Source organism: Hypanus sabinus, unplaced genomic scaffold (assembly GCF_030144855.1).
Source record: "Hypanus sabinus isolate sHypSab1 unplaced genomic scaffold, sHypSab1.hap1 scaffold_1654, whole genome shotgun sequence".
In the NCBI taxonomy this organism is placed as follows: domain Eukaryota; kingdom Metazoa; phylum Chordata; class Chondrichthyes; order Myliobatiformes; family Dasyatidae; genus Hypanus; species Hypanus sabinus.
The window spans coordinates 32,192-58,183 of NW_026779736.1; the positions used below are offsets into that span (position 1 = coordinate 32,192).

The 25,992-nt window shown below is 43.6% G+C and overlaps 1 protein-coding gene across 1 annotated transcript; it reads right to left on the reverse strand.

The window, feature by feature from the left end:
- Nucleotides 1-11,527: 11,527 nt before the first annotated feature.
- On the reverse strand, nucleotides 11,528-17,913 carry LOC132387239 (zinc finger protein 235-like). Its single transcript, XM_059959597.1, has 2 exons — nucleotides 16,175-17,913; nucleotides 11,528-13,768 (listed from the first exon to the last, which is right to left on the reverse strand). Exon 2 carries the CDS (start codon nucleotides 13,443-13,445, stop codon nucleotides 12,576-12,578), a length of 870 nt encoding a protein of 289 aa, XP_059815580.1. The 5' UTR covers nucleotides 13,446-13,768; nucleotides 16,175-17,913; the 3' UTR covers nucleotides 11,528-12,575.
- Nucleotides 17,914-25,992: the final 8,079 nt, after the last annotated feature.

The window sequence follows — 25,992 nt, forward strand, 5'->3', positions numbered from 1 at the left end:
CTCATTCACCTTCATTGACTGATGAACTAGGACTCCTAGGTCTCTTTGCATTTCTCCCTTACCTAACTCTACACCGTTCAGACAATACCCTGCCCTCTTGTTCCTGCTTCCAAAGTGGATAACTTCACATTTATTCACATTGAATGACATCTGCCAAGTATCTGCCCACTCACCCAGCCTATCCAAGTCTCCCTGTATTCTCCTAACGTCCTCTTCGCATGTCACACTGCCAGCCAGTTTAGTATCGTCAGCAAACTTGCTGATATAGTTTTCAATGCCCTCATCTAAATCGTTGACATAAATCGTAAAGAGCTGTGGTCCCAATACAGAGCCCTGTGGTACCCCACTAGTCATCTCCAGCCAGTCCAAGAAACACCCATTCACTGCTACTCTTTGCTTTCTATCTGCCAACCAGTTTTCTATCCATGTTGAAACCCTGCCCCCAATGCCATGAGCTCTGATTTTACTTGCCAATCTCCTATGTGGCACCTTATCGAATGCCTTCTGAAAATCTAGGTACACTACATCCACTGGCTTACCCTCGTCTAACATCCTTGTTACACCCTCAAAAAACTCCAACAGATTAGTCAAGTATGATTTGCCCTTGGTAAATCCATGCTGGCTCGGCCTAATCCTATTGCCATCAAGATGTGCCACTATTTCGTCCTTAATAATGGACTCAAGCATGTTCCCCACAACTGACGTTAGGCTAACAGGGCGATAGTTCTCCGTTTTCTCCTTCCCTCCCTTCTTGAAAAGTGGGATAACATTAGCCACTCTCCAAGCTTCAGGAACTGATCCTGAATCCAAGGAACATTGGAAAATGATTACTAATGTATCCCCAATTTCCTGAGCCACCTCTTTTAGAACCCTCTGATGCAGACCATCTGGACCCGGGGATTTATTAGCCTTCAGTCCTAACAGTCTACTCATCACAGTTTCTTTCCTAATGTCAATCTGTCTCAATTCCTCTGATATCTTATGACCCTGGCCCATCCATATATCTGGGAGATTGCTTGTGTCCTCCCTGGTGAAGACAGATCTAAAGTACGCATTAAATTCTGTTGCCATTTCCCTGTTTCCCATAACAATTTCTCCCAATTCATTCTTCAAGGGGCCAACATTGTTCTTAACTATCTTCTTTCTCTTCACATAGCTAAAAAAGCTTTTGTTATCCCCTTTTATATTCCTGGCTAGACTGAGCTCATACCTGATTTTTTCTCTCGGTATTGCTTTTTTAGTTAAAATCTGCTGTTCCTTAAAACGTTCCCAATCATCTGTATTCCCACTCATCTTAGCCCTGTCATACTTAGCCCTGTCATACTTCTTTTTCTTTAATGGTATACAATCTCTGACTTCCTTTGTCAACCACGGTGGCCCCCTTCCCCCTCTTTGAATCCTTCCTTCTCATTGGAATGAACTGCTTTTGCATCTTTTGTATTTTGCCCAAGAATATCTGCCACTGCTGATCCACTGTCTTTCCTGCCAGGGCATCCGCCCATTTAACTTTGGCCAGCTCTTCCCTCATGGCTCCGTAGTCTCCTTTATTTAATTGCGACACTGACACCTCTGATCTGCCCTTATCCCTCTCAAATTGTAGATAAAAACTTATCATGTTATGATCACTACTTCCTAATGGCTCCTTTACTTCAAGATCACTTATCAATTTCTGTTCATTACACATCACCAAGTCCAAAATAGCATCGTTCCTGGTTGGCTCAAGCACAAGCTGTTCCAAAAATACATCCCTTAGACACTCCACAAACTCCCTATCCTGGGGTCCAGCACCTACCTGATTCTCCCAGTTCACCTGCATGCTGAAATCTCCCATAACGACTGCATTACCTTTAGCACATGCCAATGTTAACTCCCTAATCAACTTGTACCCAATATCCACGCTACTGTTTGGGGGCCTGTACACAACACCCATTAGGGTCTTTTTACCGTTACTGTTCCTCAGCTCAAACCACACAGACTCTACTTCCCCTGTTCCCAAGTCACCTCTTGCTAAGGACTGAATCTCATTCCTCACCAATAGGGCCACCCCACCCCCTCTTCCCATATTTCTGTCTCTACGATAGCACATATACCCTGGTACACTCAATTCCCAGGCCTGATCCCCTTGCAGCCATGTCTCCGTTATCCCAACAATATCGTAGTTCCCCATTTTCATCTGAGCTTCAAGCTCACCTGTCTTATTTCTGACACTACGCGCATTGAAGTATAGAATTCTTAGCCCATTCCTCCTCTCTATGCTTAAAACACTGTCTATTGTACCTAACCCAGCTCCTTGAACTTCCATCGGGCTAATTGCACCTTGAATTTTGATGACCTTCTCAAGATCACCCAAACCTTCTACACATTTAACCCCATGCTCCTTCTGACCAACCCTCTGGATCTGGATCCCTGCCCCCTGCACATCTAGTTTAAACCCCCCTGAGCAGCACTGGTAAACATTCCTGCAAGAATGTTAGTACCCCTCCGGTTCAGATGTAGACCGTCCCTTCGAAACAGATCCCAATGTACCTGGAACAAAGACCAATTATCCAAAAACCTGTACCCTTCCTTCCTGCGCCATGCTCTCAGCCTCGTATTAATGTGCATAATCATTCTATTCTTCGCCTCACTCGCACGTGGCACAGGTAGCAATCCCGAGATTGTCACCCTGGAGGTCCTGCCTTTCAGCTTCACTCCTAACTCCCTGAACTCTCTAAGCAGGACCCCCTCACTCACATTACCTACATCGTTGGTCCCTACATGGACCACTGCATCTGGGTTCATGCCCTCGTTCTCAAGAATAGCCTGCACCGGATCTGAGATGTCCCGGACCCTGGCACCAGGGAGGAAACATACCATCCGAGACTCCCGATCTGCCCCACAAAATCTCCTATCTGCCCCCCTGACTATAGAATCCCCTAAAACTATCGCTCTCTTCTCTTCCCTCCTCCCCTTTCTTGTTGAGGGGAAACTAGACACACAAATCCCGACACACAATTCAGACCCACACAGAAAATGAGCTGGTTTCTTTTAAATCAGTCAACACACACAAAATGCTGGTGGAACGCAGCAGGTCAGGCAGCATCTATAGGGAGAAGCGCTGTCGACGCTTCGGGCCGAGACCCTTCGTCAGTCCTGAAACGTTCCGAAACGTCGACAGCGCTTCTCCCTGTAGATGCTGCCTGACCTGCTGCGTCCCACCAGCATTTTGTGTGTGTTGCTTGAATTTCCAGCATCTGCAGATTTCCTCGTGTTTGTCATTTAAATCAGTCTAAGTTTATAAACACCCATTTCTATTCACATTCCTCTGGCCTCACTGGACAGGAACACTGCAACATTAAGTGAGAAACAACAGGAGGAGGCCATTCGGCCCCTTTAACCATCAGCAAGATGGAGGCTACTCTCCCATCTCAGCCACATGCTTCTACCGATCTTGATTTTCTCGATCCCTTGGCTCGTCACAAATCTGCCAGCCTCTGTTTTATGTGAGGACGATCACCGAGTCTTCAATACCCTCTGTGGTGTGGATTTACAGACATTCACCACCCTCGGAGTGGAGACATTTCCCCTCATCTCAGTCCCGACATTTTCACTGCCATCATATTTGACCTACTAAAATGAACCCACTTCACACTTACCTGGGCTGAACTCCATCTGCCACTTCTCAGCCCTGTTCTGCATTCTATCAATGTCCCGCTGTAAAGTCTGACAGCCCTCCACACTATCCACAAAACATCCAACCTTTGTGTCATCAGCAAACTTACCAACCCATCCCTCCACTTCCTCATCCAGGTCATTTATAAAAAACACAAAGAGTAAGGGTCCCAGACCAGATCCCTGAGGCTCTCCACTGGTCACCGGCCTCCATGCAGAATATGACCCATCTACAACCACCCTATGCTTTTAGAGGGCAAGCCCGTTCTGGATCCACAAAGCAATGTCCCCTTGGATCCCATGCCTCCTTACTTTCTCAATAAGCCTTACATGGGTTACCTTATCAAATGCCTTGCATAAATCCATATACACTGCATCTACTGCTCTTTCTTCATCGATGTGTTTAGTCACATCATCAAAAAATTCAATCGGGCTCGTAAGGCACGACCTGTCCTTCACAAAGTCATGCTGACTATTACTAATCATATTATACCTCTCCAAATATTCATATCCATAGCGACTTATCCAACTTGATGCTTTCCAAAAGCTGCAGCACATTCTCTTTCTTAATATCTACATGCTCAAGCTTTTCAGTCTGCTCCAAGTCATCAGTACAATCACTAAGATCCTTTTCCATAGTGAATACTGAAGTAAAGTATTCATTAAGTATCTCTGCTATTTCCTACGGATCAATACACACTTTCCCACTGTCACACGATATTTCAGGGTGAAAGGTGAAATATTTTTGGGGAATCTGAAGGGGGATTCTTCACTCAGAGGTTGGTGAGAGTGTGGAATGAGCTGCCAGTGGAAGTGGTGGATGTGGGTTCAAGTTAGACACTAAAGAGAAAATTGGGTAAGGACATGGATGGGAAGTGTATGCAGGCTGTTAGCAGTAAAAACAAAAACGGGTCGGTATTGACTAGAAGGGCCGAACGGCCTCTTTCAGTTCTGCTGGGCTCTGTGACTCTAATAGTATTCTGATTTGTAATTTCCACAGTCATGTGCTTTGCTGCTAATTACCGAAACCAGTAATTTACAGAATGGGTGTAGAGGCTGCCCAGTGACTGTTCCTGTGATCAAAGTCACTGAGACGTCTCATCACTGAGCAGATAATGTCTTCTCCATTCCCTTTCACTCAGTCCGTCACTCAACACCTTCCATGTTTACAGGAAATCACAGAACTCACAGAGAAGGAAACCGTGACAGAGGATTCCCTGCTTTTCCTCAGACCTGGTGATGGGGAAAGGCTCCCAGTCCCAGAGAGTGATGTAGGAATCAGGAATGATTTGGCAAAGTTGGACAAAATGCTGAAAAGATTTCTGCAGCTCGGTATGGTAAAACAATGCACCGAACTAACATTGAAGTATTGCTGACGTAACAAAGAACGTCAACAAACTAACCCTGCAATATGGTGTAAAATCCCGCTCCCCATACTAATACGGGTTATACACACCAAAGAACAAACTGCCGGAGGAACTCAATGGGTCGGACAGCATCTGTGGAGGGAAATGGACCGTCAACATTTCGGGCCGAGACCCTCCCTCTGGACTGAGAGTGGACGGGAAATAGTCAGAGAAAAGAGGTGAGGGCTGGGGATGGGGCAAGAGCTGGGGAGTGAGAGGTGGATCCAGGTGGTGGGGAGGTGGAAGTTGGAAATAGTGACGAGGGTGGGACGTCAGTAGTTGGGGCTACACAGGGCTGCAGAAAGTTTAAATTAATTCCATAGAGGATGAACAAAAAGGTTAGAGAGTATTTGTTATAGAGAGTGCAATGAAGATACACCTGACTGATCTCTGGAGTGGTGGGGTCATAACTTGAAGAAAGATCAAATGTGATAACTCTAAGTGTCTTTTAGAGAATCGAGGACTGAGATCTGAACACATTGAAATGCAGAACATCATTACCGGTTGAATCAGGGATCCCAGTCTCTGAAAAAGGGGATGGGAATCGAGCCCGTGACTCTGTGACCTGGAGGTGGAGGGAAAGGGATCGGGGTAGATATGATGTGGAAAAGTAGACAGGTATCTGGTGTAAATATGGAATAATGTGGGGAATGCGGCGTATGGGTCGGGCAGCGTGTGAGCGGCGAGGAGCAGAGTCACCGGTTCAGGAGGGAGACCCTCCACCCGTCACCTGATCCCGTTTCCTGTTCACGTTTTTCTGCAGATCTGCAGCATCTGCGGGTCACTGCTCTACGTGTACTTGCAGCTTCATCTTTCACCCGTTCAGACAAGTCAGTGAGATCCGGATCTGTCACATCCTCTCGTTGTGAGTGGACAGTGTTTTTTTTTCCCTGCAATATTTTCTGCATGTTTCATACACAGTTTCGACGTGCTGAAGTGCTGCCAACGTTTCTGGGTGTATGACCCATTGATGTGAGAATTTAGCCATTTGTATTTATCTGAGTTTCTCAGAAATGTGTAAAGTTTAATTCAGCTTCACTTCAGAATTTCCAAAGCAACAACCCAGTCAGTCAAATAGTTCCACAGAATTAAAAGTTTATTAGATTTTTATTTTTTCTATTTTTGAACTATATATATATTCTTATTTTAAATCACAATTGTTAAAATCTTTTGTTAAGTATTAGGTTCTACTGCTACCACAGAGACAATAAATTTCATGGCACATTTCCCCTTTCATGAGTTATATTTCATGGGTTGAAATTCCCCTTGGGGATGAATAAAGTATCTATCTATCTATCTATCTATCTATCTATCTATCTATCTATCTATCTATCTATATGCCGGTGCTATTAAACTTGATTCTGATATTGATATGGGAGACCCACCACCGGTCACCTGATCCCTGTTACTGCAGATCGTAATGTCAGATTGAAGCATTTTCCATATATTTGCTTTCCACAGAAATGACAACAGTTCAGTTTCCTTCTGAGGTTCCAGAGCAGAAGCTCAGTCTGTCTAATATTTCCACAGAATTAAAATGGGGAAATCTGTTTATCATCATCACGTACTGAGCTACAGTGAAAATCTTGCCTGATGTACCATCCACACAGATCGATACATTACGACGGTACATTGAGCTGATATACAACAAAAAAATAACTGTAACGAAGCATTATGGCTGCAGAGAAAGTGCAGTGCAGATAGACATATGGTGCAGGGTCACGCTGAGTTACATTTATCATTCATTTGGCATAACTGCAGACAGGAAGCCATCCTTCAGCTTGGTGTTACGCACTTTAAGGCTTTTGTATCTCTCCGCCAATGTGGGAGCGGGTTTACAGCAAAAATGTCCAGGTTGTGAGGGTCTTTGAGTACATGGCCTGCTTTTCCGAGGCAGGGGAAGTGTAGGAAGAGTCCATGGAGGGGAGGCTTGTTTCTCTGATCTTCTCTGCTCTCCAAAGTTCTCTGCAGTTCCTTGCAGTCATGGGCAGAGCAGTAGCCATACAAAGGCGTGAAGTATTGACAAGGAGCTCAGAGACCTCGGCCTTCACCCTGCCTTGTGTAGCTGGATCCTGGATTTCCTGTCAGATAGCCGGCAGGTGGTAAGAGTGGGCTCCATCTCCTGTCTCTCTGACCCTCAGGACACAGAACCCACAGGGTTGTCTCTTTGGCCCTCTCCTTTACTCTCTGTGCACCCATGACTTGTGTTGCCACCCACAGCTCCAATTTGCTGATTAAATTTGCTGACAGCACTACATTGATTGGCCTAATCTCAAAAAATAACTTTCAATCGATCAAATACCTCCTGACAAGGCTCGGTCCAAACAAACTTTTCAACCCTTCTTCAGGAGATTAGTCAGAGGAAGAGCGAGAGCAGCAAAGTTCTTCCAGAACTTACGATAATATCCATCCATTCCCAGAAACCTTCTAAGAGCCTTCTTAGCAGTCAGAATAGGAACTTGAGAAATTGCCTGGTCTTTTGCCCGAACAGGAGCCAACTTGCCTTGAGCTACAACATAGCGAAGACAGGTCACAGTGGCATGGCCATATTCACTCTTAGCTAAGTTAACTGTAAGGCTGGCCTGGGAAAACCTGTCAAACAGCTTCTCCACTGCAGGGATACCAAGTGTCACTCCCTGTAACTATGTCATCAATATAAGCATCTGTGTGATCTAATCCTCGAATTACAGAATCATTCATTCTCTGGAATGTTCCTGGAGCATTTTTCTTTCCAAAAGGTAAAACATTGTATTCATACAACCCAGATGGTGCCACAAATGCAGAAATTTCTCTACCTCTGTCCATCAATGGAACACACCAATACCCTTTCAACAGATCAATCTTTGTAAGAAATTAGCTATTCCAACCTTATCGATGCAATCATCTATCCTTGGGATAGGATAGGCATCTGTTTTTGTTACTGCATTTACCTTCCTATAATCAGTGCAAAATCTAGCACTGCCATCAGGTTTGGGCACTATAATGCAGGGTGAGCTCCAATCTGATGCTGAAGGACTAATAATACCATTTTTCTGCATATATTCAATTCCTTGCTCAGCCTATTTACACTTTTCATGTTCATGCAATATGGGTGTTGTTTAATCGGTTTAGCTTGACCATTATCTATGCCGTGTACTGCGACTGTGGTTGTTTGGGAACATCGGGAAAAAAATCTTTCAACTTCAGAATTAATTCCGTCAGCTGTTGTTGTTGCTTTGGCTGCAGATCAGTCAACTTGTTATCAATGTTTTCTGGAACAACCAAGTTCATTAGTCTAACTGGGACCATGTTTGGCTTGTGAAAAGTCTCAGACGAGTCAATTGTTTCATTCTCAGGGTTACCAGATTCATATGTTTTGACAACAACACTCACAGATGATGCCTGCTTCTCAAAATAAGGTTTTATTATATTTATATGTACCACCTGTGTTAGTTTACGTTGATCAGGTGTTTTAATAACATAATTCACATCAATAAGTTGAGAGACTATTTGAAATGGTTCATTGAATTTCACCTGTAGTGGATTCATCAACATTGAAGATAAGGTAAGCACATTATCCCCCACCTGGTATTTTCTTTCGCAAGCCCGCTTATCAAACCAACACTTCATTTTGTTTTGAGAAATCCTTCAGTTTTGTCTTTCCAGAATACAGGCTTCGTGCAGTGTATTTTTGAACTTTAAAACATAGTCTAACAGGTTAACATGTACATCCCCATCAATCCACCGTTCCTTTAACAAGGTCAAAGGTCCCCTCACTCTGCGACCAAATACAAATTCAAATGGACTAAAGCCCAGTTAATCCTGTACCAACTCTTACTGCGAACAAAACCAAATACATTCCTTCATCCCAGTCTTTTCCATTTTCATCATGGTATGTCTTAATCAGTGTTTTGAGGGCAGAATGAAATCTTTCCAAAGCCCCTTGTGATTCCAGATGGCATGCAGTTGATGTAATTTGTTTAGTTCCCAGTTCATAAACTACCTGCTGGAATAATCCAGATGTAAAATTACTTCCTTGATCAGACTGGATTTCTTTAGGCAAACCAGATAAAGTAAAAAACTTGGTAACAGCCTTTGCCACAGTTTTAGCTTTAATATTTCTGAGAGCTATTGCCTCTGGGAATCTGGATGTATACCCTACTGGCACTTTCTTAATCTCATCATCTGAGAGAGCTGTTTCTTTTAAAGCTTCAAACTCAGGGTCTCGGTTCTGTTCTGCTATAATCTCCTTCCTAGACAGGGATAAATCTTTCTCATCAGACTTATGACCTGAATCCTGATGAAACAATGAAGGCAGAAAAGTCCCTGACGAGTCATCATAACCTGAATCCCGATTTTGGCTATCATGGGTATCAGAATCATGCTGCACAGAACTCTGCATTGGCAGACTTTTTAGCCATACTTTGAGTTCCTGCGCAGGAAGGATAAATGTTAAAATCCATCTGTGGGTCATCAGTGGTTGGCTTAGTAGTGAACTGCACTGCAGGAACAACTTTACCATCTGCCAGGTCATTCCCTAACAGCAAAGTAACATCTTCCATCGGTAAACTGGAGCACAATCCTATCTCTGCAGGTCCTGAAACCAATCCTGATTATAAAGTTACCTTGTGCAACGGCACAGAAACCACACCGCCCCCAAAGCCTTGAATAAGATTTACCTCACCAGTGTTAGACTCATCACCAAACTTTAGAACACTGTCTAATATAAGTGACTGAGAAGCCCCAGTATCTCGAAGAATTTTCACTGGTACTGGGGTTGATTCTTCATTTACTAATACAAACCCATCTGACATAAAATGATCGAACACCTTCTTAACTCAGTCAGACCTCTCAGTCCTTAACTGAGCCTCAACAGAATATTCAGAACCCTGTGGATTTATAGGTGCTTCAACATACTGACCACGGGCATTTGGGACTGACTCCTTTTTCATTTTCTTCTTCAGGACAGAACAATTAGCCATCACATGACCAGCTTTCTTACAATAGTAACAAGCAAGACCAGAATATTTCACCTTCAACTGTTTCCCTTCATCCTTACTCTTGTCACTAGTCCCAGCTTTACTTTCTGGTTTACCCTGGTGATCCCTGCTACTCTTGGAAGCTCTTATTCGGGGTAAACTTAACCTTATGAGTTAAAGCAAACATCTGCTAATCTAGCAGACTCCTGCAAAGTGGCAGCATCATTTTCATCTAAATATCTCTTTATGTCATCATAGACGCACCTTTTGAATTCTTCAATTAAAACCAACTCTTTCTATCTGTAAAAATCATCATTTATATTTTTATATGTGCACCAGCGGTCAAAACACACAAACTTCTCAGAAGCAAATTCCATGTAAGTCTGTTTCATAGATTTCCTCCAATTTCCAAGCATTTGTAAGCTTCTGGAACCAACACATAAGCTTTGAGCACAGCCTGTTTCACAATGACATAATCAGCTGCATTTTCAATTGATAGGGCAGAAAAATTATACTTTGTAACTAAAGAGTCCAGCTTCCTTTCGGCCTCTTTTGACTTCCAGCCACTTTCTCAAAAGGCTGGAAGTATTTACCTATGTCAGTTTCATCAAATGGAGGGACCAATTTAACTTCCTGGCTGGCAATAAATGGTACAACCAACTCCTTTGAGACAGCAACTTCTTTCTTGAGCCTTAACTTATCTGTCAGAACATGCCTCTGTCTTTTTCCTTCTTCCCTCTGTTTGTCTGCTTCCTCAGCTTCAAAACACCTTTTTATCTGCTTCCTCCCTCTGTTTGTCTACCTCTCTAGCATCAAACCCCCTCTGTCTCTTTTTCTTCAGCCTCTAATCTAAGTACATCAGTCCACAATTGTTCTAGTTGTAACTGGATCTCCTCTTTACTCACAGGAAACCTCTTTAACACTTCCTTATCAAATACCTTCATAGATATATAGTGCTCAACTATTTTCCTCTGAATTTCTGGCTTTCTCATAGTCCCCTGTGGCGTCTGCAATTCGCAGCCGCACCATCAGCCGGGCCTATTAAAGTGTCCTGTAGCCGTCCGTCCCCCTGATAACCTGGGAAACGACTCAGGGGCTGCATGACACCAGCCTATGTAGATGGGGCTGGATAATTGGATTCTGCTACAGCCAGAGGGGTGTTCTCTGGAGCTACGTCATTTATGGCATATCTTTTAAAGGAGAGGAATGTTTTCTGTCCCATGCAATTTACTATTGAATGGCCAGCATCCAATATAAGCCCACAGCCAGGAGCTGAGCGGTGTCTCTAGGTCTGAGGAGTATTTCGCTGCATTGTTGTAACCCAGTTTTGTTCTGTTTAGATGATTCAAGTTTAGACTCTAGAACAGTTCTGTTGAGTTTATAAACATTTTGGATAATAAAACCCCTATTTTTTTCACCTTTACCTGCTCTCCCAGTTTTATGCTTACCCTGCTCCTTCACACCCCCTTACCTCATTGACGTTCAATCGTCAGCTATTCATTCTTTTTAGCTTTTCCTAATGCCTCAGGGGTTGGTGCTTCCAGAATTATATAAATATCCATTGCTGCTGATTTCCACACACAAATAAATCAAAAGGGATCACCCCATTCAACTCGATAATTAATCGATCAATATTTCCCCAAGTTTGTTCATATCCCGGACGCAGGATGCAATTTTGTTATGAACCGTAACGCTTTAGAAACAAACCAGCAGCAATAGACTACACCTGGAGTCTGGTTTTGATGTTAAAACCACTATCTTTATTAATAACTACTTATAATATTGTAACTTAAACAAGATAAACAGAAGTTAACAGTGTTATGTGAATAAATGTGTGTAAATATAACTCCCAAACTACTGAGCTCGGGGGAAACAAGGCTTGGAGTCTTGAGATAGTAAAGTATGAAAGCTCAGTTCATCCACGGAATAGGTGATGAGGGAGATATTTGTAATCCGGGGTAAATGTCAAGAGAAGGCAATTATGTCGAATTCCACAGGTTCCATGGTGGTAAAACGAGAGAATAATCGCTGTAGATTTTATCCATCGTCATTCCAAATCCAAATACGAATGATCACAAAAAGCAAATTGTCACAAGGGGTATCGTCACCACACCCAGGCAAGGGTTAACACATCAGTGGTCTTCACATGATACCCCAAATCAGATCCACTCCTATGGATCAAACGAGGTGACCACCACACGTTCGATGTACGATGAATCGATAACTAACCCACCCTTGTGGGCATAGGAAAGTTCCAAAGATTGACCCTTGGCCTCTAGTTCCCTGGTTTCGATCCTTCCATTTTTCCTCCTTCGTCTCCGTCTGACTCTGAGTGTCTGTGTCCTCAGTTAAAACTAAACAAGTTGTGAGCAATGTAAACAAGCTGCAAGTCAGACTGATTCACCTTCTTAATCTGTCTCTCTCTTAAAATGACAGTCCACAGCAAACAAAACCCAGGGATTCATAACAACAGCCACTCTCCATTGTGAACTGACTGGTGTGCCAGTAATTGGGATGACTGAATGAATCCTTTCCCACAGACTGAGCACGTGAACGGCTTCTACCCAGTGTGAACTCGCTGATGTATCTGTAGTTTGGATGACTGGGTGAATCCTTTCCCACAGACTGAGCACGCGAACGGCTTCTCCACAGTGTGAACTCTCTGATGTACCTTCAGTTTAGATGAGCAAGTGAATCTCATCCCGCAGTCTGAGCAGGTGAACGGCCTCTCCCCAGTGTGAACTCGCTGATGAATCTGCAGTATGGATGAATGAGTGAATCCTTTCCCACATTCTGAGCAGGTAAATGGCTTCTCCACAGTGTGAACTCGCTGGTGTCTCTGTAGGTGGGATAACAGTGTAAATCCCTTCCCACATTCTGAGCAGGTGAATGGCTTCTCTCCAGTGTGACTTCGCAGATGTCTCTGTAGGTGGGATGACAGTGTGAATCCTTTCCCACAGACTGAGCAGGTGAACGGCGTCTCCCCAGTGTGAACTCGCTGATGTACCAGTAGGTTGGATGACTGAGTGAATCCCTTCCCACAGACTGAGCAGGTGAATGGCCTCTCCCCAGTGTGAACTCGCTGATGTACCAGTAGGTCAGATGACTCACTGAATCTCTTCCCACAGACCGAGCAAGTGAACGGCTTCTCCCCAGTGTGAACTCGATGGTGTCTCTGAAGGTGGGACGACAGCGTGAATCCCTTCCCACAGTCTGAGCAGGTGAATGGCTTCTCCCCTGTGTGAACTCGCCGGTGACTCTGTAGGTTGGATGATTGACTGAATCCCTTCCCACATTCTGAGCAGGTGAATGGCTTCTCCCCAGTGTGAACTCGCTGATGAATCTGTAGTGTGGATGACTGTGTGAATCCCTTCCCACAGTCTGAGCAGGTGAATGGCCGCTTCCCGGTATGAACTTGCTGGTGTGCCATTTGGTCAGATGACCGAGAGAATCCCTTCGCTGAAATTCAGCAGATGACCAGCCTCAGCCCAGTGTGATCGGACTGGTCTGTCCGCAGGTGGGATGCCCGACAGAATCCTTTCTCACACACAGAACAGATGAATAGCCCTGCCCAGTGGGAACTTGCTGATGCACCTTCAACTGAGATAACCGAGTGAAACCATTCCCACAGTGTGAGCAGGAAGAATGGTCGATTGAATCCCTTGCTCTACTTCTTAAATATCCAGACAGAGACAGCAAAATTGCTGTGCCGTATCTGAGATTCGTGGAGACAAATTCCTTCTCGTTTTTAACCTGGAAAAAGATTTACATAATCCATCAATTGGTTTAGGACAACATCTGAGATGAAATTATTTGAGTTGCCGAGGTTTGATCTCGTATCACACTGTTACAGTGATGTTAAACCCAAGTTGGACAGAGAAATCATCTCCTGACTGTGCACAGTGCTGGTATCTGGAATGACCATCAATTCCCTGAAGCTCTTCCTGTCTCTATAAGAATGGGGCATTTCTGCCATCTCGAATTTGTGCCTTGGCTCAGTTTGACTCTCTCCAATGCTCGTATTCCCTATTCCTGCTGAGCAGCACGGGTGCCTGGCCCCACAGTATCTGAAACGCAAATAGTCTTTCTTGGCGTGCTGCTGGGAATTCTTTTATGTATTATTAACTTAAAGTGCCACCATTTTAACGCCATATAAAAAATTCCTGCTGAGATGAATGGTTGGTCCACACAGCTGTTACAAGTTCATAGAGTACATATTAGAATTATTTCAGGATCCTGTCACAGTCGTAGAAAAATACAAAACAGAAACAGGCCCTATGGGCCATCAAGTTTGTGTTGAACCATTTAAACTGCCCACTCCCATACCCCTGCCATCCAGGTACCTATTACAAACCTCTTAAATGTTGAAATCGAGCTCACATACACCTAAAAAAGGCTCTAAGCATAAACAAGGAAATTATGCAAACACCATTTCCAGAAAACTTGGGATATTTTCCAAAATGCAATAAAAACAGAAATCTGTGATATGTTAATTCACATTAACCCTTATTTTACTGACAAAAGTACAAAGAAAAGATTTGCAATAGTTTTACTGAACAACAATTGTATTTTGTAAATATACACAAATTTAGAATTCGATGGCTGCAACACACACACTCAACAAAAGTTGGGACAGAGGCATGATTACCATTGTGTTACATTACCTTTCCTTTTAATAACATTTTTGAATCGTTTTGGAACTGAGGATACTAATTGTAGTAGATTTGCAATTGGAAATTTTGTCCATTCTTGCTTGATGTAAGACTTCAGCTGCTCAACAGTCCGTGGTCTCCGTTGTCTGATTCTCCTCTTCAAGATGCGCCATATGTTTTCAATAGGATATAGATCTGGACTGTCAGCAGGCCAGTCAAGCACACGCACTCTGTGTCTACAAAGCCACGCTGTTGTAGCCCGTGCGGAATGTGGTCTGGCATTGTCCTGCTGAAACAAGCATGGACGTCCCGGGAAGAGACGTCGCCCTGATGGCAACATATGTCTCTCTAAAATCCTAATATATGCCTCAGAGTCAATGTTACCTTCACATACATGAAACTCACCCATGCCGTGGGCACTGATGCACCCCCATACCATCACAGATGCTGGCTTTTGTACCTTACACTGATAACAATCAGAATGGTCGTTTTCACCTTTGGCACAGAGAACTCAATGCCCATTTTTTCTTAAAACTAACTGAAATGTGGACTCATCTGACCACAGTTCCACAGTCTTTCAGTCCATCTGAGATGAGCTCAGGCCCAGAGAACTTGCTGGCGTTTCTGCATAGAGTTGATGTATGGCTTCCTCCTTGAGTAATACAGTTTCAAGTTGAATTTCTGGATGGAGCGACGGACTGCATTAAGTGACAATTGTTTTCCGAAGTACTCCCAAGGCCAGATGGCTATAATTGTCACAGTAGCATGACTGTTTCTTAGGCAGTGCCGCCTGAGGGCTTGAAGATCACGTGCATTCAACAGTGGTTTCCGACCTTGCCCTTCACGCACTGAGATGTCTCTGAATTCTCTGAATCTTTTCACAATATTATGTACTGTAGATATTGAAAGACCTAAATTCTCTCATGAATTTTGGCACAAAGGGGTGAGCCACGACCCATCCTTGCTTGCAAAAACTGAGCCTTTGATGGACGCTACTTTTATACACAGTCATGATACCTCACCTGCTACCAATTAGCCTGCTTCATGTGGAGTCTTCCAAACCGGTGTTACTTGAATATTCTGTGCACTTTTCAATCTTATTTTAACTCTGTCCCAACTTTTGTTGAGTCTGTTGCAGCCATCAAATTCTAAATTTGTGTATATTTACAAAATACAATTAAGTTGGTCAGTAAAACTATAGAAAATCTTTTCTTTGTTCTTTTGTCAGTTAAATAAAGGTTCACGTGAATTAACATATCACAGATTTTTGTTTTTATTGCATTTTAGAAAATATCTCAACTTTTTTGGAAATGGAGTTTGTACACTGCTTTGAGGATTTGTTGGAAGTATACAGAATTATAAGGGTATAGATAGAGGTATTTGCAAGCAGCATTTTCCACTGATGTTGGGTGGGCTGACAAGCAGAGGTCATGGGTAAGTGACTTCACCATTTATACAATACAATACAGGCCCTTCGGCCTACAATGCTGTGCCACATATTACTTACTTTTGAAATTACCTAGAGTTTCCCATAGTCCTCTATTTTTCTGCGCACCATGTACCAGAAGCCTCTTAAAAGACACTATTGCATCCGCCTTCATCACAGTCGCCGGCAGCCCATTCCGGACACTCATCACTCTGCGTAAAGAAACTCACCCCCCCGTGGTGATATCACGTGCCAGGACGTGACTGGACAGAGTTCTGAGAATGCGCAGAAATGAAGAATGATCGAGAAGCATGGCAGTGTAAAACGTGGTTTTGTTGCTGTTAAATAAAAGGTCAATTCTTCCCTAATATAGTTTGTTATGAGTAACCCACGGTCCGTATAAAGAACACAACACCCCTGACATCTCCTTCGTACCTGCTTCGAAGCACCTTAAAACTGCGCCCTCTCCACGGGTTTTCTCTTGTTTGTGATTGGAGGTAGAACAAAGAAGATTTTCTCAACTGGTGATGTAAAAGATTTTGTTCCCTTTCTCCGAGTTCCTAATCCTTGCATTTAAATAGCTGGATCTCAGCTCTGTTTGAGAGATCCATCGGTTCCCATTCCCTCAGCAGCCGGAAGCTTCCCAGGGCCTGTGTACGGATCGTGGGGCTGAGAGAAGGGGAAGACAGCAGGACTGTCCCGGGATTGTGGGTCACGGTGTCCGGCATCAGAGCAATTGTTCCACACTCGGTGTTTAAGATAGCCGCCCGTAGATTCATTCTTACCTTGAACGCTCCTGCTGAGTCCTTTTGTGTACAGCGTGCATGCGATCTGAATACGTCAACAACCTTGACGCCTGCGCATTTGATTGGTGGTTCAGAGGCAGAGAAATTTTAAACGCACTGTTTTATGGGTAATCACGGTGCCATAAAAAGTTCCTGCAAGCACCGGTTCTATGTCCACACCTCAGGGTTTTTTCTGTGTAGAAAACTCAGCAGCTCTTTTAACGTAGAAAGCGGCTCCCAAAAACAATATCAACAGGCATTCTGTTTATCTAATGCCGAAGTACAACCCTCTTACAAATGAAGATATAAAACACAAACGATTCTGCAGTTGCTAGAAATACAGACACACACACACAAACCCACAATGCTGGAGGAACTGTGCAGTTCAGGCAGCAACTGAGCAGAGGAGTCCACAGTCTAGGCATACTGAAGGGCTCGGCCTAAACGTTGTCTATTTATTCCTCTCCACATCTTCTGCCTGATATGTTGATTTCCTCCAGTATTTTGCAGAAATTAACCACTTTTTTTTCAATCAAGCAGTTTCCAAATGTGTCTGATCTTTCATTTGTAGCCACATCCTGCAGGTTCGGTTTGTCTTCTTCCTCCTCCTTGTAAACTCCAGGCCCCATCTCTTTCTGGAGCCCCAAATCCCTGACTGGCAACTTGGTTTCTGACTCTGCTCCATTCACTCGCTAGTCTGCTGTCAGACTTCAGATGTTCATTGTAACAACCCAGCAGTTCGAAGCGAAGACCTTTGAAATTAGTGAGAGTGACCTAAAACGTTGAAAAGGGCGGGTAAGAAGGAGTTTAACCAACTTCGTCCTGAGCCCTGAACAACGTCACAACCACAGTGAGCTCATCGTCTTGTTCAGCAGGAGAAAATCATGCAGGAAATTCATGCAGGTGTATAAGATGATGAGAGGCATTGGTCGTGTGGATAGTCAGAGGCTTTTTCCCAGGGCATAAACGGCTAACACGAGGGGGAATAGGTTTAAGCTGCTTGGAGGTAGGTACAGGGGAGGCGTCAGAGCCAAGTTTTTTTTTAAACAGAGAGTGCTGTCTGTGTGGAATGCACCGCCAGCGTCGGTAGAGGCGGATAAAATAGGATCTTTTAAGAGACGCTTAGATAGGTACATGGAGCTTAGGAAATAGGTGGCTATGCGGTAGGGTAATTCTAGACAGTTAAGAGACTAAGTTACATGGTCGGTACGATATTGTGGGCCAAAGCATCAGTAATATGTTGTAGATTTCTATGTTTCTGTGAAATTCAAGGGAAATCTCCTATCCCACGGAGTAGTGACTAGTTGCAATCTGTCATCTCAGGGAGGGTGAGAGGGGAACGGCAGGGATAGATTTTAATATACTGATATGGAACAGAAAAATGGACAGGGACCAGCTGGGCCGAGTGGTCTCTCAAGTGAGACACGGGATTTGATACAAACTGATTTATCTTTCACAGCTCCACAATATTAAACACCAGTATAGTTTAAGGCTAACATCAGCAGAACCGACTCCTCCAATGCTCAGTGACCAGGGTTCAGTCCTGGGCGCGATGAGCAGCCGCAAGAACTGCAGAATCTGACAGTAACGGTCCCTCATAAACCTGCAGCTGCCTTCAGTCACCGTGATGGTTAAACATTTAACACGGAGCTGATTTGAACTTCCTCCCTGATGTGAAGTTTCTGGTGTTGCAGCAGCTGGGATGATTGAGTAAAACTCTTTGCTCACTCCAGACAGAAATGTGGCCTCTATTTATTGCGAACTCACCGGAGCATCACAAGGTGGATTAACTGAATGAGTCTCTTCACACACACGGAGCAGGTGAACGGCCGCTTCCCAGTGCGAAGCTGTTAGTGTATCTGCGATGGCCGACTGAATCCCTTCCAAAATGAGAGCCAGTGAATGACGTCACAGTGCTATAACGTCATAGCGATGTATCCAATCAGATCACGGACATGGACACGTGATCGGGCTCTCCTTGTCGCGAGTGGGGCGCTGTCTTCTCCAACATCTCTGCCTCCACATTCAAGGACCGGAGGCATTCAAGCGATGGTGACCTGACAGATACAGCAGACTAACGTGTTTGTGAGTCGCATAGACAATTCCTTTGCCTTTTCTACACTGTTAAAAGCTTACAAAGCACGTTGGAGGGTGAAGGACAACATTTCAACTCAGGTAATTTTACTCTCCATGGTGCCTTCTGAAAAAAACTGTCACAGCTCAGAACAAGTTGGAGGAACAAGACTTCATCTTCTAACAGGCTACAGTTCCGGCATCAGGCACAACATCAAACTCTCCGCTTCCCTCTCTGTATCAAAATGGATCATTCCTCCCCTTCATCAGTCTGTGACTTGGCTCAGTCTGTCTGTCTCCTTCGCATTCTGAGCATGCGCCACACACCCACTGAGATCACATTTTATTTAGACGGCTGTGACTAGAGACTTTCTGATTATTATGTCCCTCCTGGTATTTGACGGTTGTAAACTCCGAGTCAGCAATGGTATTGACCCTCAGGAGTAGGTGATTAGGCTTTTTCGTTGGAGATCGATAAACTGCCGGTCGTGTGTGGCTGTATGAGTGGGTCGTTTTCACATTGGAAGGAGGTAGCGTTTGGAGTACCCCAGAGATCAGTCCCTGACCACAGTTGTTCACAGTTTAATGTCCTGGCGGAGGCAGCGAGATGTGAGATGCCCCAGTCTGCTGTTGACGCAGAAAGAGTGGAATTGGGGGAGGGGAGGCTATTCACATGCAATTTCGTAGCTTTGCAATCAGTACATAGTGCACTGTGGGGCTGCAGTGGCGGGTCCCAATCTGCTAAGTAGATTTGCTGACGGCACTACATTGATCGACCGAATCCGAAATAATAACGAGGCAGCCGACAGAGAAGAAGTCATCACCCCGACACAGTGGTGTCAAGAAAACAACCTCTCCCTCATTGTGACAAAAACACAGGAGCTGGTTGTGGATTACAGGAGGAATGGAGACAGGGAACAAATTCAACATTTCCAAGTCTGTTATTGACACAAAATGCACATTTTAATATTGATCATGGCACAATGTATTTTATATATTGTTAATGACATAAAACATATTTATAGATTGTTACTGACAGAGAATCGTATAATTTGTGTTCCGCGTGTTATCTGAATGTACTTGCCTGTGATGCTGCCACAAGTCAGTGTTTCTCTGTACCTGTACCTTCCCGTACTTGTGCACTTGGCAATAAATTCAACAGGTCCTGAGAAATCTCAGTGAGATTTGATTAGTGATGATCATCTTGGCAGCTCTGTAGGTCGAATGTATGAGACAGTACACTGTTAAATGTTAAACCCTGAACAGTGTTGATGATCAGAGGGATCTTAGACTCCAAGTTCATCGCTCCCTGAAAGAGACTGCACAGATTGATCGGGTGGTTAAGAAGGCAAATGGCATGGTTGTCTTTCTTAGTTGAAGCATTGAGTTCAACAGTCGGGAAGTTGTGTTGCGGCTGTTACGAGCCTGTGGTCGTACTGTGACTGTTTCTTTAAGAGCGCCGGCGTGAGGAGGCGGGACTATGACGTCAGTCACAGGCTGACAGCGCTGACTGTGGACTGAACCATGAGAGAGAGAGAGAGAGAGAGAGAGAGAGAGAGAGAGAGAGAGAGAGGAGAGAGAGGAGAGAGAGAGGAGGAGAGAGAGAGAGAGGGAGAGGGAGGGAGAGAGGGAAGAGGGAAGAGGGGAAGAGAGAGAGAGAGAGAGAGAGAGAGAAGAAAAGCTGATCGCTTTAGTTAGTCGCAGCAGATGCTTGGAACTCTCCTATGCCCACAAGAGTGGTTTGATCATCGGTACACGGAAACACAACGAATGTGTGTGGCTGTCACTTCGTATAATCCATAGGAGTGGATTGTGGAATATCTTGTGTTAACCCTTGCCTGGGAATGTTGTGTGGTAACCCCTGGAAGACGGTATTCATGTGACAGGTCACTTTCGCTGATAACTCGTCTGTGGACGGATTCAGCGGATAAGAACTTCGACGGTGGTTGTTTTGAAGTAACGGCCTTTTCTCTACGTTTCACCTTGGATTACAAATATCTCTCTTCCATCATTTATTCCGTGGATTACTGAACTTTCCTACTTTACCATCTCAAGACTCTGAGCATTGTTCCCTCACGCTCGATAGTCTGGGAGTTATATTTACACATATATACACATAACACTGTTAACTTTCCTTTATTTCGTTAAGTTACTATATTATCAGTCGATACTACTAAAGATAATGGTTTTGACATCAAAACCAGACTCCACTGTGAACTCTATTGCTGCTGGTTTGTTTCTAAAACGCTACAGTTTGTAACACAATTTTATAAAACTAGTTAGCCCACATCTGGAGTGTTTCATACAGTTCTGGTCGCCCCCATTCTCGGGAGGATGTCGGGGCTTTGGAGAGGGCGCAGAAGAGGTTTACCAGGACACTGCCTGGATTAGAGGGCATGAGCTATAACGAGAGGCTGGACAAACTTGTGTTGTTTTCTCCAGAGCGGCGCAGGCTGGGGTGAGACTGGATGGACGTTTACAAGATTACGAGAGGAATAGATCGAGTGGACAGACGATATATTTTTCCTGGGGGTTGAAATGTCTAATCCAGTTAAGGTGAGTGGAGATGTGAGCGGCGTTTGCGTCTTTCCACAGAGTAGTGGGTAAACGGACATCTATCTGGAGGTGAGAGACCAAAGCGGCCATGTGATCCCGTTTCCTGTTCACGTTTCTCTGCAGATCTGCAGCATCTGCGGGTCACTGCTCTACCTATACGTGTAGCTTCATCTTTCCCCGTTCAGGCAAGGCAGTGAGATCCGGATCTGTCACGTCCTCTCGTTGTGGTGGACAATATGGTTTTTTTCCGGCAATATTTTCAGCATGTTTCATTCCACTGTTTTCACCTGCTGAAGTGCTGCCGATGTTTCTGGGTGTCTGACCCACTTATGTGAGAATTTAGCATTTATAATTATCTGAGCTTCTCATAAATGTGTACAGTTCAGTTAAGCTTCACTCCACTACTTCCAAAGCAACAACCCAGTCAGTCAAACAGTCGGCACAGTTAAAATAGTTTATTACATCTTTTTTTCATTTTGTACTATTTATATAATTTAACAATGTGATATTAATATTCTTATATTAAATCACAATTGTTAAAATCTATGGTTAAAAATTAGGTTCTACTTCTGAACGTATTTCATGACATATGCCGGTGCTATTAAACCTGATTCTGATGTTAATATGGGAGACCCACCACCAGTCACCTGATCCCACTTACCGCAGATCGTAATGAGAGATTAAAGCCTTTTCTATTTACTTGCGTTCCTCAGAAAGAGAACTGTTCAGTTTCCTTCTGTGGTTCCAGAGCAGAAGCTCAGTCTGTCTAATATTTGCACACAATTAAAATGGGGAATTTGTTTATTATCATCATGTACTGAACGACAGTTCAAATCTTCCCTGACGTACCATCCACACAGATCGATACATTACAACGGTACATCGAGCTGATATACGATAAAACAAAAACTGTAACAAAGCATTATTGCTGCAGAGAAAGTGCAGTGCAGATAGACATATGGTGCAGGGTCACGTCGAGTTACATTGTGAGGTCGAGTCCATTTTATCATTCATTTGGCTTATAACTGCAGACAGGAAGCCATCCTTCAGCCTGGTGTTACGCACTTTAAGGCTTTTGTATCTCTTCCCCGATGGGGGAGCGGGTTTGCAGCGAGAATGTCCAGGTTATGAGGTTCTTTGAGTGCATGGCCTGCTTTTCCAAGGGAGGGGAAGTGTAGGGAGAGTCCATGGAGGGGAGGCTTGTTTCCCTGATGTTCTCTGCTCTCCAAAGTTCTCTGCAGTTCCTTGCAGTCATGGGCAGAGAAGTAGCCAGACGAAGGCGTGAAGTATCGACATGGAGCTCAGAGACCTCGGCCTTCACCCTGCCTTGTGTAGCTGGATCCTGGACTTCCTGTCAGATCGCCGGCAGGTGGTAAGAGTGGGCTCCATCTCCTCTGTCTCTCTGACCCTCAGCACACATACCCCACAGGGTTGTCTCTTTGGCCCTCTCCTTTACTCTCTGTGCACCTATAACACTGTGTTGCCACCCACAGCTCCAACCTGCTAATGAAATTGGCTGACAACACTACATTGATTGGCCTAACCTCAAATAATAACTTTCAATCGATCAAATGCCTCCCGACAAGGTTCGGTCCAAACAAACTTTTCACGCTTCTTCAGGAGATTGGTCAGAGGAAGAGCGATAGCAGCAAAGTTCTTACAGAACTTACGATACTATCCATCCATTCCCAGAAACCTTCTAAGAGCCTTCTTAGCAGTCAGAATAGGAACTTGAGAAATTGCCTGGACTTTTGCCCCAACAGGAGCCAACTTGCTTTGACCAACAACATAGCCAAGACAGGTCACAGTGGCATGGCCAAATTCACTCTTAGCCAAGTTAACTGTAAGGTTGTCCTGGGAAAGCCTGTCAAACGGCTTCTCTACTGCAGAGATATGCTCTTCCCAAGTGCCACTCCCTGTGGCTAAGTCATCAATATAGGCATCTGTATATTCTAACCCTCGAATTAGAGAATCAATCATTCCCTGGAATGATCCTGGACCATTTTTCCTTCCAAAAGAGAAAACATTGTATTCACACAACCCAGAAGGTGTCACAAATGCAGAAATTTCTCTACATCTGTCCGTCAATGAAACACACCAATACCCTTTCAACAGATCAATCTTTGTAAGAAATTTAGCTTTTCCAAACTTATTGATGCAATCATCCTCCCTAGGGATAGGACAGAATTCTGTTTTTGTTAATGAATTTACCTTCCCATAATCAGTGCAATATCTAACACCACCATCAGGTTAAGGCACAATAATGCAGGGTGAGCTCCAATCTGATGCTGAAGGACTCATAGTACCATTTTCAGCATATATTCAATTCCTTGCTCAGCCAATTTACATTTTTCAACGTTCATACAATATGGATGTTGTTTAATCGGTTTGGCTTGACCAATATCTACATCATGTACTGCGACCGTGGTTTGCTTGGGAACATCGGGAAATAAATCTTTAAACATCAGGATTACTTCCTTCAGCTGTTGTTGTTGCTTTGGCTGCAGATGAGCCGACTTGTTAACAATGTTTTCTGGAACAACCGAGTTGATTAGCCTAACTGCGACCATGTTTGGCTTGTGAAAAGTCTCAGACGAGTCAATTGTTTCATTCTCAGGGTAACCAGATTCATATGTTTTGACAACAACACTCACAGATGGAGCCTGCTTGTCAAAATAAGGCTTTATCATATTTATGTGTACCACCTGTGTTAGTTTACGTTGGTCAGGTGTTTTAATAGCATTATTCAGATCATTAATTTGAGAGACTATTTCATGCGGTCTATTGAACTTAGCCTGAAGTGGATTCATCAATATTGGAGATAAGGCAAGCACCTTATCCCCCACCTGGTATTTTCTTTCCAAAGCCAACTTATCAAACCACCACTTCATTTTGTTTTGAGAAATCTTTAAGTTTTGTCTCACTGGACTACAGACTTGTAATTTATTCTTGAACTTCTACACAAAGTCTAACAAGTTAAGATGTATATCCCCATCAATCCACTGTTCCTTTAACAAGGACAAAGGTCCCCTCACTATAAATTTTAAAAAGGGTTCACCGAATGCAGGTATAGGGCAGAGTGATTCAGTTTACCCACAACTTGACAAGTGTGACAGATTCTGCAAAAGGTCACAACATCTTTCCTCAAATTAGGCCAGTAGAATTATTTCATAACTGTTTACAGTTTTATTCACTCCAAAATGTCGACCTGATGGCAGACTGCAGGCCAAAGTTAAAATTTCAGCCATATAACTTTAGGAACTACAACTTGGTGAACAATTGCCCATTCCTCACTTGCTGGAATAGCAGGTGGCGGGGGGTGGAGTTTCAAGATGGCGACGTAAGCATCTGCCTTTTAGGCGCTCTTTATTTTTTCAACTATAATCACCCTTTAATTAAATCTTTTCGAACTTAATCATATGAGTTGCTACTTCTGATTGACCCTTTTTTCCTAAAATAATATTTGATCTAATTTTGTCAAACTTAAAATGGCTACAAGTAAGAAATCGGCTAAGGATCCTTTATCTATCGATACAGTTGCTAACCTTCTGGATTCTAAACTTGCGGGTTTGGAAGGCAGACTAGAAGGTAAATTGGATAGTAAACTGTCAAGTTTGGAAAAAAGGCTTACCACGAAAATATCCGATCTTGAAGGAGTTGTTAGATCGCTTGAAATTAAGTTTCAGTCGCAGGCGTTAGATGTTCAGCGGCATGAAAATAAGATCACGACTCTTGAACAATCAATTTGTGAAAAAGCACGTACAATTGAAGTGTTGGAGAAGAAGTTAGAGTCGACTGCTAAAACTTTGGATCAGTATAAGTTTAAAATTACTGATCTTGAAAATCGATCTCGCAGACAGAATTTGCGCATCATCGGATTTCCCGAAAAAGTTGAGTCCGGTGATTTAACTGAATTTTTCTCTAAATTACTGTGGGAAATTTTCGGTGGTGAAGGTTTGCAAAATGAACCTGTTATCGACCGCGCTCACAGAGTTGCGAGGTTTTCGTCTGCGACTGATAAACCACGAGCGGTGATTGTTCGTCTTCATTATCCTCGTGAGAAAGAGCTTCTAATTCGATTAGCTCGTAAAAAAGGTATGATCTCCTACAAAAACTATTCATTTCGAATTGTTGAGGATTATTCTTATGAAGTAATGAAAGCCAGAATCGCTTTTAAACCAGTGATGGCAGAGATTCATTCGATTGGACTTAAACAAGTTTTAATGTATCCAGCGAAGCTTAGAATTGTGCTGAACGACAACAGTCTACGATTTTTCAACACTCCGGAAGAAGCGAAGAAATTTGTTGAAGAATATCGATCCTCTAGTGCAACTTGAACTATGAGTTACATTGAAGATTTTTTTTTTGGAGAGAGGATGCCATTTCATTTTAAGTTTTAACCCTTGAAGTTGGGTTATAACTTCTTATTTTGAATTATGGGTCTGGGTTTTTTTTTACTACTATTATCATTGCTTATAGATGCTG

Excerpts from the sequence above, each read along its gene's own strand:
- LOC132387239 (XM_059959597.1), bottom strand. The coding sequence starts at position 13,445 with ATGGCACACCAGCAAGTTCATACCGGGAAGCGGCCATTCACCTGCTCA.